Source organism: Lepidochelys olivacea, assembly GCF_965140295.1.
Source record: "Lepidochelys olivacea isolate rLepOli2 genome assembly, chromosome: 2".
Classification (NCBI taxonomy): domain Eukaryota; kingdom Metazoa; phylum Chordata; order Testudines; family Cheloniidae; genus Lepidochelys; species Lepidochelys olivacea.
The window spans coordinates 44196077-44214378 of NC_140412.1; the positions used below are offsets into that span (position 1 = coordinate 44196077).

General features: G+C 42.8%; 1 protein-coding gene across 4 annotated transcripts in view; it reads left to right on the forward strand.

The window, feature by feature from the left end:
* Window positions 1-9999, forward strand: part of RAD54B (RAD54 homolog B) — a 126431-nt gene extending 116432 nt beyond the window's left edge. For all 4 annotated transcript variants that reach the window (XM_084618376.1, XM_084618375.1, XM_084618377.1 and 1 more), the window contains 4 exons: window positions 2295-2556; window positions 4010-4076; window positions 4979-5179; window positions 8808-9999. In XM_084618376.1, the coding sequence (XP_084474502.1) occupies window positions 2295-2556; window positions 4010-4076; window positions 4979-5179; window positions 8808-9028 (751 nt within the window). In that variant the 3' untranslated portion in view covers window positions 9029-9999. The remainder of the gene's footprint in view (window positions 1-2294; window positions 2557-4009; window positions 4077-4978; window positions 5180-8807) is intronic.
* Window positions 10000-18302: the final 8303 nt, after the last annotated feature.

Consider the following 18302-nt stretch of genomic DNA (forward strand, 5'->3'; position numbering starts at 1 on the left):
GGTTTTCAAACTGTGGGGCATGCCCGCCTAGGGGGGCACAAAGGAACATTCAGTGGGGCAAGCAGGGATGCCAGACAGCTTGGGCATCAGCCCCATGCACCAGGGCATGGGGAGGAAGCACCACCTCCACACACTATTTTTTCAAATTTTTTGAGCTGAGCCCCTACTTTGAGTTAAAAGAAAAGGAGGACTTGTGGCACCTTAGAGACTAACCAATTTATTTGAGCATAAGCTTTCGTGAGCTACAGCTCACTTCATCGGATGCATACTGTGGAAAGTTTAGAAGATCTTATTATATACACACAAAGCATGAAAAAATACCTCCTCCCACCCCACTCTCCTGCTGGTAATAGCTTATCTAAAGTGATCACTCTCCTTACAATGTGTATGATAATCAAGGTGGGCCATTTCCAGCACAAATCCAGGGTTTAACAAGAACGTCGGGGGCATCTTGACATCTGATTTGTGTCCATTTACTCTTTTACGTAGAGACTGTCCAGTTTGACCAATGTACATGGCAGAGGGGCATTGCTGGCACATGATGGCATATATCACATTGGTGGATGTGCAGGTGAACGAGGATCTGATAGTGTGGCTGATGTTATTAGGCCCTGTGATGGTGTCCCCTGAATAGATATGTGGGCACAGTTGGCAACGGGCTTTGTTGCAAGGATAGGTTCCTGGGTTAGTGGTTCTGTTGTGTGATATGTGAGTTGCTGTGGGGTGGGGGTGAGAGAACCTGGATTTGTGTTGGACATGGCCCACCTTGATTACCATACACATTGTAAGGAGAGTGATCACTTTAGATAAGCTATTACCAGCAGGAGAGTGGGGTGGGAGGAGGTATTTTTTCATGCTTTGTGAGTATATAATAAGATCTTCTAAACTTTCCACAGTATGCATCCGATGAAGTGAGCTGTAGCTCACGAAAGCTTATGCTCAAATAAATTGGTTAGTCTCTAAGGTGCCACAAGTACTCCTTTTCTTTTTGCAAATACAGACTAACACAGCTGTTATGCTGATACTTTGAATTATAATTTTTGGTTGTGTGCCCCCCCCAACCCTGACAGGCTAGGTGGCCCACTGAGGTGAGTCGGGGATGGAGGTGGCTCTCCCTCCCTGAGCCCCACCATGTGGGGCTGGCCCAAGCCATCTGGCCTTGCCACCTCCCCCCCGAATATTCTGCTATGCCGCCCTAGTGGGGCGTGCACCCCAGTTTGAAAACCTTTAAAAGCTGTTGCTAAATGGAAGGCAGAAACCTGGGGCGCATGCGTAATATGTAATCTGCCCCCACATGCCCCTCTACCCCCCATGTTGCCTCTGTCTATCTCAGACAGGTACACGGTAGACTACATTATTTGGAAAGGGGTACGCAGCCTAAAAAGTTTGAAACCCACTGATTTACAGCTTGTGCGGAGGCATTACTTTGTGACAAGTCTTACTGCTTCAGTTAGACCTCTTCCCCCTTCCCCATTTAGTACAATCTTCCCCAGAGATTAAAGGGGGAGTTTGCGAATCTCTGAAACCAAGTGATTCTGGAGTAGGGTGACCAGATAGCAATTGTGAAAAAACGGGACGGAGGGTGGGAGATAATAGGTGTCTATATAAGAAAAAGCCCCAAAAAACAGGACTGTCCCTATAAAAATGGGACATCTGGTCACCCTATTATGGAATAATAAGTGCATCAGATAAAACATTGATGTAGTAGAAGTAAGTGGGAGATCAATAGCTCAAAAGACCTGGAGACCAGTTTACCAGAAATATCTGTAATATTTACAAAGTCATTTGCCCTCCTTTTTCCCTCATCCCATTTTATCCAAACCCCAGCTTGGGGAGGAGGAATTTTCTTCAGATGAATGCCCCCATTTAGCTCATCTGTAATTCTCCTACTCAGAAATCTCTCAAATTGTGTGGTGATGTTCACAGTAGCTTTTTCTTTAAGTGGAGCCACATACAGGTGCATATAGTTCCTCTTACGAGACCTAGTTTGTGTAAGTAGAAATTTTATAATCCAGTCTCTGTGCTTGGTCCTGTTTGTACATTAAGCAAAATCCTGTTGAAAAAATAACTTTAATAATTTATTTGAATGCTTCACAGTAGGTCTGACATGTCTTTATTTGCAATGTCAAATATTTCATTTTTAAAGAGAGGTGAGTAAAGTCAGGCTGATGTGCAATTTTTGTCTGAGTTGTGATTTGATTTCTTCAGTTTTCTACAATAAATAAATATAATGCTTCATTAGATTTAACTACTTATGCACAACATAACAAGTTCTTTGTTTCTCTGATTGACAGAATTGTGTTGGTATCTAATTATACACAGACATTGAATATTTTGCAAGAGATGTGCAAACATTATGGATACTCTTATACAAGACTCGATGGACACACTCCTGTCTCCCAGAGGCAACAGATTGTGGATAGTTTTAATAATAAATTCCGTTCAGCGTTTATCTTTTTGCTGAGTTCGAAGGCTGGCGGTGTAGGTCTGAACCTTGTTGGAGCATCTCATTTAATTTTGTATGACATTGACTGGAATCCAGCCACAGATATTCAGGTTTGATACAGTTATGTGTATCAGGGACGGGATGTGGACCAAATGGGGTTTTAATTGATGAGGAGATAGATTCTAAAATGTCAGACCTTAAATCTCTCACTGGTCCATTATTGAATATTGCTCAGCCTGCATCTAGACAAGTGTAGTTATGTGGGGAAGGAGAATGTTTAAATTAGCTTTGTCTCCATATCAGAAACACATCTGAAGGATTTTCCATGCAACTTTATCCATATCGATCAGCTGTTGGGTCTCTTTTTGTATTGTGACATTCAGCCAGGAGATGCTTGTCTCTAGTTTGAATATTCAGGGTAAAATTAAATTAGAACAGCTGATTGGGATAAACAAGGAGCATAAAGTGTAGGGGAATAAATCTCTGATCTCCCTGGAGGGGTTTCTTATAAGGCCCAGTCTTCTGTTGACTTTGATTTTCTAGTAGAATGGTCATCATCTCTTTCTTATGTTTCCCAAAAGAAAATGAAATTAAAACTGATCATTTTGTGTGGTGTGTGCTGGTGAAGAGGGAACTCAGCTACATCTGAGCTAAGGGGGGAGGGGGGGGTCCTGAGTAGCATGAAGAAAGGGACAAAATCAAATGGCAGCAGATGTTACAAAAAAAAAAAATAAAGTTACTGCTATTCTTGTAATGATTGTGGTAGCTCTGTGGGTATTGTTTTATCTGGCATAAGAGTGCTTGGATAAAACTTTTTTTTAACAAATTTTAAATGTCTTTAAAAAGAATTTCTTACAATTTCAATAAATCGCCTATCACCTGCATGGAACTCAGAGGCTTTACTCTTGTTCCTGATCTTCATCAGCACCATCATGTGGTCACTTGTCATATTGCTTGAAACACAGTCTAGTAAAATCAGCCACAAATATTACAGCTTGCTAAATATTGAAACTTGTGCTTTGTGCACATATGCTGAATATGTACTTGTAACCCTTAAACTGTTGCCAAAAATTCACTTAAGTGGACGCTGTCAAGTAATTTTTTTAGATTTAAAGGTTTTGTGCAAAAACTGATTTTCCAAACCCAACTGAAATGGATGTTTTCACTGTTTTTATAAATATTGAAAAAAAGTATTGGGGGGAGGAACTTAAACGCCTGTGCAGTGTTAGAAACCTAAATCCAATAGAGTCATGCTAATACCTGAAAACCACAAGTGAAACTAGGGCTAGCAGAAATGAAATTTCATGTGGTAATCTAGGCAAGGTGAGAGGGAGAGAGTAAATGTTAGAAGCAAATAGATTTTAAAAATTTTTCAGATTTAATAACCTAAGATTTAATAGTAATACAGATAAAATTTTCCAAAAAATTGTCTTTATTTTGACAGTGTCCCTTTAAGGAGCTAGCAAGTGCTAAGAACTTGATTAGAAAAGAATAAACGTTTTAGCTAATGTTCTTTGTGTAATGAGAGTTCAAATAACATCATTACCTTTTTATCTTCTTTAGGCAATGGCCAGGGTGTGGAGAGATGGTCAGAAACACACTGTGCATATTTACAGACTGCTAACTACAGGTCAGAAATATTATAAATGTAAATGCTACTCTAACATAGGCTGGAGGGAGGCAAATCTTGTAAATGCTACTCTAACATAGGCTTGGAGGGAGGCAAGTATAAGAAGAGGGTGGGGAACTTTTGGAAATCGCATAAACATATGGCTTGGCTTTGCTTTGCTTTGCTTTGCTTTGCTTATACTGGCATTAGAAAAGGTTCAGAGAAGGGCAACTAAAATGATTAGGGGTTTGGAACGGGTCCCATATGAGGAGAGATTAAAGAGGCTAGGACTTTTCAGCTTGGAAAAGAGGAGACTAAGGGGTGGATATGGTAGAGGTATATAAAATCATGAGTGGTGTGGAGAAAGTGAATAAGGAAAAGCTATTTACTTGTTCCCATAATATAAGAACTAGGGGCCACCAAATGAAATTAATGGGCAGCAGGTTTAAAACAAGTAAAAGGAAGTTCTTCACACAGCGCACAGTCAACCTGTGGAACTCCTTGCCTGAGGAAGTTGTGAAGGCTAGGACTATAACAGAGTTTAAAAGAGAACTGGATAAATTAATGGAGGTTAAGTCCATTAATGGCTATTAGCCAGGATGGGTAAGGAATGGTGTCCCTAGCCTCTGTTTGTCAGAGGGTGGAGATGGATGGCAGGAGTGAGTTCACTTGATCATTACCTGTTAGGTTCACTCCCTTTGGGGCACCTGGCATTGGCCATTGTCGATAGACAGGATACTGGGCTGAATGGACTTTTGGTGTGATTCAGTATGGCCCTTCTTATGCTTTGCTCTGATTATTCTTTTAGTAACTGAAGGTAATACTCCAACATTTCCAATTATGCAATTATCAGGTAAGTGGAATCTACCTTTAGAAATACTGGTCCAAAATTAATCTTATGTATATGATGTTTTTCAATGCAGGATCAATAGAAGAAAAGATCTATCAGAGACAGATCAGCAAGCAAGGCCTTTCTGGGGCAGTTGTAGACCTTTCCAAGACATCTGAACACATCCGTTTTTCCACTGAGGAACTTAAAAACCTCTTTATACTACATGAAGGTTCCAGCTGTGTTACCCATGACCTGCTTGAGTGCAACTGTATGGGAAAGAAAGAACATCAAAGTGAGCTTTCTGTTCTTTATCTCTTTGGCACTTGCAGGGTTGGTCCATCCATTTCCAGTGACACCCATTACAAGAGGATTAAAGTAATGAAATTCTTTATTGGATCCTCATGATATTGCCTTATGCCTGATTTTATTTTCAAATCCACAGGACCCTTTCATCAGCTGATGATGAGAAAAGATTCCTTCCTTGAACTAATGACCTCTAATTTTAACAGCCTCTTAAATCCCTAAACCAATCAGGGCAAATTGGACTAGTGACAATGGTTATAATCAGGCAAGATAATTTATGAAACTCAGAGAAAGAAAGTATCAAGAGCAAGAATGATTAGATGATACAAACAAGGGACTAGATTATCAATTGGTGTAAATCACTGTTGCACTATTGATTTGACTGGGACTGTACCAGCTTACATCAGTTGAGGATCTGGCCAAAGGTGTAGTGCCCAAAGTACAGACAATCATTTGCGGCAAGGTCACTGTCTAAAATTGGAGAAGAGTGATTAGAACAGTCAGCAGAAAGGCGCAAAAATAGACCCCCAGCTTCTGTCTGCCCTATGCCGAGGATACAAATAGTACCATATCCACTAGTGTTCCTAATACCTCCTTTTCCACTCTTTCTTTGTGGTGTGGTGTTAATACCTTTTTGCATATAGCTGATTTAAATTAGGGATAGGATTTTTTGTTTTCATATTTTTTTTTGAAATGTCTTAATCTTGTTTTCATTAAGGTCGCTCTCCATCAGGTCTAACCTTTATGACAGACCCAGCGTCTAAGAAACAGGTGCATCTGTTGCCCCAATAAGTTCCCTTCTTCTGATGGGCATGAGACGCTCATCTATAATAGCGCTACTAGTGTGATAATGGGGCAAATGTGGATCTCTTCTAAGTAGACACTCTCTGCTATCATAGTAATGAGACCCAAAGAAATATCTACAACATTTTTAAATTGAATTTTAACAGCACTAAGTAAAAATGCAGGTGGTGAGAATTATTCTTCTAAAATCCTCCGAAGTCTTCCATCTAAATGTGTGTCTTCTTACCAGCAGATGCAGACAGGAAATTAAGCAATTAAAAAAGGGGTTGACCCTGTTTGGTTGTTTATATGTTTCCAGCAGATAGACTAGAGTTTTGCTCATTTCTCCTCTCCTCCCCTTCTCACCTAAAGTCTGGCAGAGGTTGTATAGTTAAGATAGGGTGCTTTTATAGTGAAGAGTTTTTTGTTTTTCACTTTACTTTTGATTAAAGCACTCTGACAAGCAATCCACTGATTTCATTGTCTTTGTGTTCTTTTCATGGCTGAAAAGCTGGAGCTTCAGTTCTTGAGAGGGAAATGGAGCTCATGTGAGCTGGTAAAATATACCTAGAGGATCCAGCTCAATGTTTTCTATGGGCACTCGTGCAGGGCCTGTTTTTTACCTAGTATCCTGATAGTGACTTGATCAAGAGATACAGTTACAGGAGTATTGTAGACCTTCCCAGAGGGAAAAAAATTGCGTGCACACCCTGATTTTGTCCAAGTAGTTATGGAGATGTCAGAGAGTGCAAGCTGTTTGCATTATGCTTCTCATATAGAGTTCTGCCAGTTTTTTCCCATCCCAGGGATGAAAGGGAATACTCTGACAAGGGTAAGCATATAAGCAGCCACACAATTAGATAGAGTAAGATGCAAGAGCCAAAAAATACCATTACAGAAATACTAAAGGTGGATGCTGGTCTGAGGTTACTGGGGTGGGTCGGTGTAGGGGTTCATGAGCTGAGGGGTATTTGTCAGGCTGGTGGAGAGGGGTGCCTGGGAGAGGAAGAGGAGGGGCAGGCTGGTTGGGGGTGCCTGGAAGAGGAGGGGCAGGATCGTGGCAGGTACCTGGAGGGGAAGAAGAGGGGCAGGCTAGTGTGGAGAGGATAGGATTGCCACGTGTCCTGTTTTTGACCAGAATGCCTGGTCGAAAAGGAACCCTGGCAGCTCTGGTCAGCACCGCCGACCGAGCCGTTAAAAGTCCAGTCAGTGGTGCAGCAGGGCCAAGACAGGCTCCCAGAAACAGCGGCATGTCCCCCCTCCAGCTCCTATGCATAGGGGCAGCCAAGGGGATCCGCACGCTGCCCCCGCCCCAAGCATTGGCTCTGCAGCTCCCATTGGCTGGGAACTGCAGCCAGTGGGAGCTGCGGGGGCAGTGTGCAGAGCCGCCTGGCTTCGTCTCTGCATAGGAGCCGGAGGGGGGACATGCCTTCTAGGAGCCGCTTGAGGTAAGCGCCACTCAGAGCCTGCACTCCTGACCCCCTCCCACTCCCTGACCGCCTGCCTCCGCCCTGATCCCCCTCCCGCCCTTCTGCATCCCAAACCCCCCAGCCCCACCCCAGAGCCCTCACCCCCAGCCAGAGCCTTCAACGCCCCCTGCACCTCAACCCCCTTGCCTGAGCCCTGATCCCTGTCCCACCCTCCCAACCCCTCAGTCCCAGCCCATAGCACCCTCCTGCACCCCAATCACCTTATCCCCAGCCCCACCCCAGAGCCCTCACTGCCAGCCAGAGCCCTCATCTCCCCCCCCACTCCCGCCCCAACCCTGATCCCCCTCCAGCCTTCAAAACCCCTCAGTCCCAGCCTGGAGCACCTTCCTGCACCCCAAACCCTTCAGCCCCAGCCTTACCCCAGAGTTTGCACCCCCAGCTGGATCCGTCAACATCCCCCCTGCGCCGTAACCCCTACCCCAGTCCAGAGTCCCCTCTCACACTCTGAACCCCCCAGCCTGGAGCCCACTCCTGCCCCCCAAATCCCTCATCCCTGGCCCCACACCAGAGCCCACATCCCCAGCCGGAGCTCTCACCCCCCTACACATCCCAACCCCCTGCCTGAGCCTGGTGAAAATGAGCGAGTGAGTGAGGGCAGGGAGAGCAAGAAACAAAGGGCCTCAGGGCCTCAGAGGATGGGCGGGGCAGGCTGGTTGGAGGAGGAAGGGCAGGCTGCTTTGGGGTACGTCTGGGAATTGAAGAGGACGGGAACGTTCACCGCTCGCTACTTCCTCTACATCACAGAATTGTGGGAGATGCTGAGCTGCAGAATGGAAAATTTCTTAGCAGTGATTTTCTCCCGGCTAGCAGCATCTCCCACAATTCTTCCTATCCTGTATGGCTTTATTAACCAAAGAACAACGTTTCATTTCTATATCTACAGTTTGTGGGCCAAGTAGCCCACTGTACATAGTTCACTGGTCGGGATTCAGGTTATTGTTACTCCTATTCTAAGACGTTCTCCACAGCTCTGGAATGACTCCTGGCAGGAAGCCAGAAAAGGGGGTCATAGCAGCACAAGCTGCAACACTGAACCACTTCCAGGACTGCAGAGAAGAGGGGAATAGCCCATGTGTCACAGAATTGCAGGAGATGCTGCTAGCAGAAAGGAAATGATCAGATAAGAAACTTTGCATTCCATCTACTTGTACCAGGACTTGTACTCTGGGCTTGCAGAGGGGGATTTTTGAGAAATAAAATTAACAAGTAATTTACGTTTTTGTGTATGTGTGGCTTGTATTGGTGTAGAAGGTTGCACTTGCTGTTCTGGAAAATACAATACTGATCCAGACTGAGAATTTTCTTGGTAGTTCTCAATCTCTGTTTCACTTTATCACTTTTCAGATCCTTCTTCAGAAAAGCTCTCTGTGTATAAAGGTTGCCAGCTTGGACAACATCATGAGAAGGCTGATTCAAAGAAACCTCTTTCTATGTCGCAGCTGATGCAATGGAAACACTTTTCGGGGCAGCACCAGACTCTTGCTGATCCCTTCCTTGAAAGAATAAAGACGAGTATTTCTTTTATTTTCCAGAATGTAACCAATCCAGCTACTCCCACTCCATAAAACTAAATTATTTTTCCATGTACATGATGTGCCTTGTACTCACTGGTGACAGTCTTCAAAGAAAAGTAAAGTATGCAGATGCCTTTATGTTGCTGCCAAAACTCAGTGTTTTTACGAGGAGGTTTTTGTGTAAATGTACAGCTGTTGATGTTTTTTGTAAAGTTAGAGAGATACCATCAGATTAAAAGTAACTTATTAGTAAATAGTTATAACTGAAAGAATTTTAAAAATTTAATTTGCTTTTCAACACATCTGCTGGTTTGGTATAATAATTAGTAGTGGTTTAAACTATTTTGCACAACCTCCTAGTTAGGCCCAAACTACCTGACAGTTTTCTTTCAATGATAATAATACATTAATAATAATAATACAGAGATGACAACTTAGCTGGATGTTAGAAGGTACATTAGGCTATAGTATATATGTGATGTTTACAAATCTCTGACTGGATTTGTCTCTGCACCTGTAAAGATAATGGGCCTGATTCACCACTACATTACTCCAGCTTTACCCCAATATAACTCATGGTTTCAGTGGAGTTACCCCAGCATAAAACTAGAATAGCATAGTGGTCCATCAGACCCAGATTCTGAGACCACAACTTAATTGTGTTTGACCATCTTTTATAAGAAACAGCAGTGCACGGTGCATTTAGTTGGGGAAATTAACATTCTGTGGTTCCCAGCTATACTCAATGCAGGTGCATGTTATTTCTATCTAAATAGATATGGCGAACATATTTTTCTGAATCTCAAAGCATGCATACAATGTAATTGCAGTATAATATCAGGATGATGATTTGTTTCTTTATGTGATCAGGCATAAGAATCTGAAATAGCAATTATAGCTTTAAAAATACCTTGTGTGGTATCTCAGCTATGCAATTCCTCTCTATAAGAAGAATATTTTATTCACAAATGTGAAAAATGGAATCTTATGAACAAAAATGTGGCATTATTTCCAGGAATACTAGAAGTGTATAGAAAGTGAAATCACTTTTAATAAAATTAAAATTGTAATTTGGAATTCATTGGTATTTATTTATTTGTATTGTGGTGGTGCTGAGGGGCCCTAATAATTGATCAGTGTGTTACGTGCTATATAAAGACAGAACAGTTGGTAACTATGTTAGGTTTCTGGAGTGTCCACTATAAAGCCCAACCTGCAGGAAATAACTAATTGATTTGTCCTCCATTTTAGTTGTTCACAACATTTAGGGCTCCCATCGCCCTGGTTCCCACTGACTCCACCGTGAATCTATTTTTGATGCACCTGTCATGGTATTTAAGTGCAGAGAACTAATGACAGGAACAAAGAAAGCACTGAACTTTCTAAATGCAATGATTTTGGGTAGTCTAAGTAGGGGAGGGAAGTGAGAGATTGAGGGGGGCACTAAAATGTAAACACTTTAAAAAGACAAGTTCTGTTGGTGTGTGAGTCTATGTCCTCCATTGAGGATCAGAATGAAATAACCTGGTGCAAATTCTCTATGGTCAAAACCTTTTATTCTTCCGCATGATCAGTTTATTTTGGTTAATATGAACCCAGATGCTCAGTAACAGTCTAGGCCGCTACTGGCTAGAATTCCAGCTCAGCTCTATGCCAGCTGAGAGTTCCCCTGTTGGGGGTGGGAGTTCTCAGCTGGCATAAAGCAGGAGAGCTGGTTTCTGCACCTACCACTTTCTGTTCTGGTGTGTAAGCATGTAGGGGAACTCTTCTCCTTTACACCAGTCCTCAGATGGCATATAGTGTCTTGGGCCAAGATCCTCAAAGATATTTAGGCTGGAAGTTAGGAGCCTAAATAATTTTGAGGATCTGTGCCTTAGACCCCAAACTCCACTACCATAGATTAAATCAGCCACACTGCTGCTCTGTCACAGCAGGGCAAAGTGTGCCACAGAATCAGCAAGACATAACAGGCACCCTGCCACACCTACTCTAGACAAACAGGGCTTGGATGCAGAAGAGAATCTACCCTATTATTCCTGGTACAGTACATATTGCTAAAGAGACTCAAATGCACCATGTTTTGGATTGGGGATTACCCTGATTTCAGGGGGGCACATGTTTGTTTTATTACAAAAATTGTTTGTCTCCATTAAGCTCAGCTCCAAGTGACTGGTTTTCCTGATTCCAGCTTTACTCACCCTGGTTCACATCTTCTTTAATTCAGGTGATGGCAGTGTTGTCTCCCACACATACACATGAACTACCTCATTGTTCATTCATAAATTGACCGTCCAAGTAAAAATTTCTTATGCTTCTATTCAGTTAATACTGCTGCTGGCGGAGCAGACTAAAACTCAGGAGTTTCTAAAATGCCAGATTCAAACAATCTTTGCCAATTGCCCTGGGTTATCATCAGGAATTTGCAAAGTGAGATTTCAGCTTTTGCAGGCCAAATGCATGTGGAAGGAGAGTCGTTCATTCATGTGCTTTCCATGGAATGAAACTTAGATGTAAACTGTGTTTTTCTGTTCATACGCAGTTTAAATAACTGATATGTTGTCGTGTGACCATCTGGGAGGCTGTACAAAGTAACGAGAGGAAACAACTGCTCTACCTTAAAGAGGTTCTGTTACTGAGGGATAAACTTAATACAAGGGTATTTTTAAAAACAGTTGTATGTTAGTATTTACATATCACCAAAAGTGTGATAGGCCCCTTACAGGCAATGGGCAGATCCTGAGAAGAACTGGAAGGGCTTACAACATAGAATGCAATTCTCCAATTTAAAGGAACTAGCTATGTTAATAAGTAGCTGAGTAAGCATTGCAAAATCAGGCCCTAAATCAATAACACTGACTATTAGTAAAAACAACAAGGAGTCCTTGTGGCACCTTAGTTGTTTTTGCTGATACAGACTAACGCGGCTACCACTCTGAAACCTGTCACCGTGCAAGCCAACTGACTATTAGGGCAATCCCAGTGGTACCCTATCAGAAACCTCTCCAGTTAGATAAATTGGTCAGTGTCATTACCCTTTGGTTATGGCCTTTCAACTGGTTTTCAATCCACATCAAACCTAATTTGAAGTAAACATTTGCCTGTTAATAGTTTCTGCAACTTTCACCTTCCTAAAAAGAAAAGGAGGACTTGTGGCACCTTAGAGACTAACCAATTTATTTGAGCATAAGCTTTCGTGAGCTACAGCTCACTTCATCGGATGTAGCTGACGAAAGCTTATGCTCAAATAAATTGGTTAGTCTCTATGGTGCCACAAGTCCTCCTTTTCTTTTTGCAAATACAGACTAACACGGCTGTTACTCTGAAACCTTTCACCTTCTAGCCCCTTCACCATATATAACCCAGCAACTTAAATTCTCCCTTTTCTCGCTTTATATTTGTTTGGTTTGACTCACACCACCTTGCCAACGTATACTCCTCACTCTCCACTTTTACATCCCTTTTGAATTGGCCATAGCTGTCAGTACACTGGGATAAAAACCAACTTGCCTACAAGTCGGTTGATTTGTTCCTTTCTGTCAAATATATAAACTATTTTTTTTATCTGTTCATTTTATTTGAATAGGTCCGAGTTTTAGTTTAACTAGACTAGGAGTCACCTTGAAGTCAAAGCAGTAGCAAAACAGCAGACGGTGCAGCAATTTTCCTGCCTTGTGATTGGCTATTGGAGCTGCATGTCTGTTCAAAGAATGGGTAGATGACCTCTTCAGTTACAAATTACTGTACTGACATGCAGAAAACCAATTACCAGGTTAGGAAATCAGCTGGATGGTGGTGTCTTCAATAGCACAGAACCCCTAATGCCATGTTGGGACATTGATTCACTATTGACTTCAGAGGAATTCATCAGCATCACTCCTTGCATCACTTGTGATTTACTTGCTGGTCTCTCAAGACCTACCCCTTGTAGCTTGTTTGATTTGATGAGATCACAGAATGGGGTGGTACAGCTGCAAGCAAAGTGCTTGCTATAAAGCAGATAAGATACTCTACTGCTTGCCACAAAGATTCTCTTCCCACTCTTCTATGGAAAATCAGAGACTCCCCTTTGTGAAACTGGTGAGAACATCCAAACCATCGAACACATAACACAGGGCCCCAATATGGATGCAAAGATGAATTGGATGATATCCATAACATCACAGAAGAGGCATTGAAATGGCTTATGAACCTACAACTGAGACTATATGCTCTGCAATTGCCTTTGTGAAGGAAGGGGGCAAAGGGGAGCACAGAGATGGGGGGGGGAGGTTGGGTTCTCTGCAGATCCTTGGCTTTTTTGTGTCCTACCCACTCTGCATCTCTACCAGTCTAGCGAAGTGGGGTGGAAGGAGAATGGCTTCACCGCAGCCAGTGTTTACGTTAATTTGCTTCCCCCATCACCCCCACACATGAGTTACATGGCAAGGAAACACATGGCCCTGTGTTCTCATTGCTCTGATTTGGAGAATTTAATATGTGAATAATAGTTGTGCTGATAAGACACTCTAATCTTTGAGCTCCCTTGGCTGGCAGTAGCATTTGCTATTTCGCCTGTTACCCGTGCTTTACCTGACTGCCAAGCCCGTCGCGTTGCCCCTTATATGGACTCTACAATTTCACCACTTGACTGTAGAAAACGGTGTTCTCTGTCACTGGTCCAGGCCTCGCTGTGTGTGCAGGGATCTGGCACCACCGCATCTAAGTCACACTTCCCTGTAATGGTGCTGAAAACAGTCTAGTCATGGGCTGCATCATTTCTGCCCTAGTTAAGCAGACCCATTGCTCACAGCCATTGCCAGCAAAGGCTCAGTTTGCTAGTGTAGCTGAGGCATTTATCAGCACTTACATATGTGTCTGTCATAGCTTTGTTTTGATTCTACAAGCAAACAAGAACACTGTTAAGGTAGGCTGATAGCAGCTCTCCTGCCCCACAACATGCCTATTTGCCCCATATGTCCACCCCCAGTCTCCCTGGAGCAAGGGAAATCAAGGGAGTTAAACAGCCATGAAAAGGAGAGGGAGGATGGGGAGAGTAGGATCAATTGTGCCCCCCGGCTCTGGGAGAAAGCTTCACTCTCCTTAGCTGGAGTCCCAGTGTGACCAACCTCTTCAGGTCAGTCTGACAAGCATTCCCCTGTAGCCAAGTGCAGGAAGAAGTCGCTGCTCATCAGACACTCCAGGTCCAAGTTTCTCACTCTCCCTGCCCCCTCTTGTAAGTGGGAGGCGGAAGGAGTCAGGGGACTGGTGTCAGAAGATGGCTTAAGGGTGGAGGCAGAGGGAGGAGACTCCTGAGTTGGGGGTGGGAGTGGGGTAACGTGCAGAAAATGAAATCATGGCTGTCAATTGCAGGGATTGAGTGAGGGTGTCAACAGGGGGTTCCTGGCTTTTTCTAGTGCCTTGGTGGTGGTATATGTACTTGCGTTGGTTTTTAACAACTGTTTTGGGGAGGGTGAATTTATACTATACATAGCCTGATAGCCTTCTTTAATATATAGTCAGTGTCAGAGTGTCAAAAGTGTGTGAACATCACTGTGGAAGAAAGGGTGAAAGCCAGGCTGTGCTTGGCTTTGGCTGTTTATCAGGAGTTAACACTGCACCAGCCTAATGACAAGGAGACCGTGTTTCACATGGTTTCCAGGAGAGTGTCAAAGCTGTATCCTTAGAGGTCCTTCCTGTATTTGCCACATTGAAATGATATGTAGTCATTCATTTGTTACACTGAGTAGCCTTTTGGGGAGAACTAAACAGACGATAGCAAACCAAGTACTTTTGCAACAGATGTGTCTTCACACAGTTCCCAGCTGCACTCTCTCCATCTGCACATGATGTCCTTCCAACCTTTGCTGTCATCTCACCTGTGCTTGCTAAAATGTCCCTGCTGCATTAGAACAGTCGTAATAAACCATTTAGGTAAGTAACATTTCTTTCCTGCTCTTCTGAGCTCATGAAAATGAGATTGTGACTCCTGCATTCCTCGGTGATACAAAGTGACCTTCACATGAGCCTTGCCTGAGAATGTTAGTCAGAGAAACAACCTCTGGTTGCTAAGCAATGTCATGCACATTTTATTAATCAAAGTGATCATGCCCTCTGTTTGCTGTCAGTGCCAATACTAAATGGGAAATTCCAAAGAGAAATCCCCACTGCTGCAATGGTGTCACCAGTTAGACAGCCTTTGAAACTGGTAATAAATCTCTCTCTCGCTCGCTCTCTCTCACACACACTTTCAGCAAACTTAAATTTCAGCAAAGATAAATTCTGGTAAGGAAAATAAATCTGAAGTATGAGCTGCATAATAATTAACATAGATTTTCTCTGCGCAAACTGTATGTCTATATCTGCATCATTAGGTGCATTACAAAATCAGGTTTTAAGCATCTCAGAAACACCCAAGGTAGGTAATCTATTGTTTTTGTTTTCTATCACAATTTAGTTTAGATTCCATTCAAAAGTACCAGAGAATGCTTCACAACGGCTTGCAGTCTATGCCTGACAAGCCAATGTGCTGCTGTTGGGATGAAGCAATACATTGTACATTTCTGCAGGTGTGATAGAAGAGGGGCAAAGACAACACGACAAACACAGTTGCTGATTTTCAGGGAAGGTAACTGAGCACAGGAAACCGAGAAGTTTAGGAGGTAAGACTTGATTGCCAGTGACAGGGTTAGTTGTCCACCCAAGGCTAGGGACAAGAGTGAGTCAGGGAGACATAAAATAACACTGTTCAATTTTACAGATTGTGGCAATGTTCCCTTGGTATTCAGTTTTCTCAAATTCCCACCCATTTATGCTGGACTGGAGAACCCTAATCTAGAGCTCTGCAAATCCATGGATATCCGCTTTATATCGCAGATATCTGCATCTGCAGACCATTTTTGCAGATTGCGAATGGATACAGAGCCAGATTTTATATCTAAAGCCCTGCAATTCTGACGACATCCACTTTATAGCTGCTGATATCCACAGATCATTTTTGTGGATCACGGATCAGATGCAAACACAAATTTTGTATCCGCACAGGGCTCTCCCCTAGTCACCTCCTTGCTAAGTCCCAAACTCCCCAGTTCCCTTCTGTGACCTTTGAGAATGAAGGATTTTACCCCAGGTCCTATCCCAGCAACTTCATCAGTCTCCAAATGGGCAGGAGCTAAACCACATATACCTTAGAAGAAAAAACTAAGTGAACCTTCCATATACAGCCATATATTCCCAGAAGTTGTAGAATGAGGGTACAATGCAATGAACCCCTAAATAGGAGAAATCCAGCTCAGCTAATGAACAAACAGTCCCAAGTGCCCCTCTAAAATTGTTGGGTGTGGAACATGCCTACAAAGAACATTTCAGTTAAAAAGAAAAAGGTAAGCTTAGGAAACTTGGGAAATCCATGTTAAGGTTTCAATTACAACAAACACACACCAGCCACTGGAGAGGGTCAGATAAGGTCCTCCGAACAAACTTAATGTTTTCATGTCGCTAGGTCACCCAAATAACCTTAACTCTGACTCCACGTTGCTATCCTTAGTATACCCAGAAATGTAGAGACACAGTTTTCTTATAAGAACTCACAGATTCAGTTACTTCATTTACCTCATCCCCGAAAGGCCCCAAATGACCTAACACCAAACTACCTGAGACACTGCTTCTTTTTCTGAGCCAGACTGACATCGTTATCCTTAGTGGAGGTGCTCAAGCTAGAGCTACCATGATTTAAAAGAAAGGAGACAGCTGGCAGGGCGGTTCTCCATGGAGGACCTTTTACTGTGGAATTCACAGCCTCTGGTCTGAAATAACCTGAATGTGTTGACATTCAGGACCCGCAGCCAGGATCATCTAATTAGATGGGGATCTACCAGGCTTGTAGGGTGGGGTGGGAGGGGATGCCTGGTTGGTATGCTCAGAGAGATGGGGTAATTTTAAAGTTAACTGACTTGGTGTGGGTTATGTGGGGCAGAGGCAAGTAATCAGCTGATCTAATATCTGTACTATACTGTATATATTTCTGTAAAAGGCACTTTTTTCTTTATTGTATAATATTGAATGTAATAATTATAATAAATAATAAACCAGAATCTTACACACTACAGTGTAATTTAAACCAAACTGCACCAGTGTTTATGTCTCTAACTCCAAGGATTCCTGCCTTCTCTAAAGCTGTATGTAGTTCCCACTACTTCCAAAAGGTGAGCATCGCCTATTAGATCGATGTTATTAGCCATAGTTAGCATATCTACAGATTCAAATTACTAGGCCACAAACTGCAGATATTAGACTAGATCCTTCAATGATTGGACAGAAAAGTTGAGACCAAAGTTTAGTGTGGCTGCCAAAGATCACACTTAGGGTACGTCTGTTTTGCAGCCAGGGGGGGAATGGCAGCTTGTGTAAGGTAGGTAGCGCACTAGAAAAGAGAAGTGAAGCTGTGGTGTCATGGACTTCAGCGCAGGCTGTACGAATGGGTAAATACCCAGGAGGGTCAGGTGGGCTTGTGCAGCCCACGGCATCGATAGTTTTAGCAAGTTAGCTAGATCTCAGGTAGCATGGGTACATCTACATAAGCTGACATTCAACCACTGGCTGCAATGTAAACATACCTTTGGCTCAGAGACAAACATCTATAAAACCAATGCTGTGTACTTGCAACACTCCAGATGGAAACTTTAGAAGTACAGTTTTTTTTTTCCAAATAGAATGTGACAGACAGGCTGCAAACTTCTTGAAGCTCTTAGCAGTATGAAAATGTACTTACAAACTCATGCAGGAAAATACTTTAATAAAACCCTCCCACATCTTACAGAGCAGGACTAGAGAAGGCTGGGTGGGAAATGGGAGATTGATGATGATCTGGGGCAGAGTTGAGGTTGTTTTGAGTAGCCTGATCCCAACAACATTTGGCCTTATATAAATAAAGTAGAACGGAAATACAGTCTACTGAAAAATATAGTAATTGGTCTAAAGAAAGCATACTGCAGGCAGTTAGGAATATTATTAATAATATTTTACTGCTTTCAACTAAGACTCAGAGATACCTTTCTTAATGGCAGGTGTCCTTTGATATATAATATATCTAAAATGGACTGCTCAGACTTTTGGGAGGTCAAATGCCCTACTCGCCACAAGAAGCAAATCAGTTTTTGGTAAACTGAAGGCCCACTTTGTGAGATACTGCATTCCGGACATGGCATGCACTGACAACAGACTCCAATTTGCCTCAGAAGAATTCAAAGAATTTGCACACAAATGGAGTTTGACCATCACACCTCCTCCCCAGCATACCCACAGAGTAATGGTAGGGTGGAATCAGTTGTGGAAACAGCTAAGAGAGAGT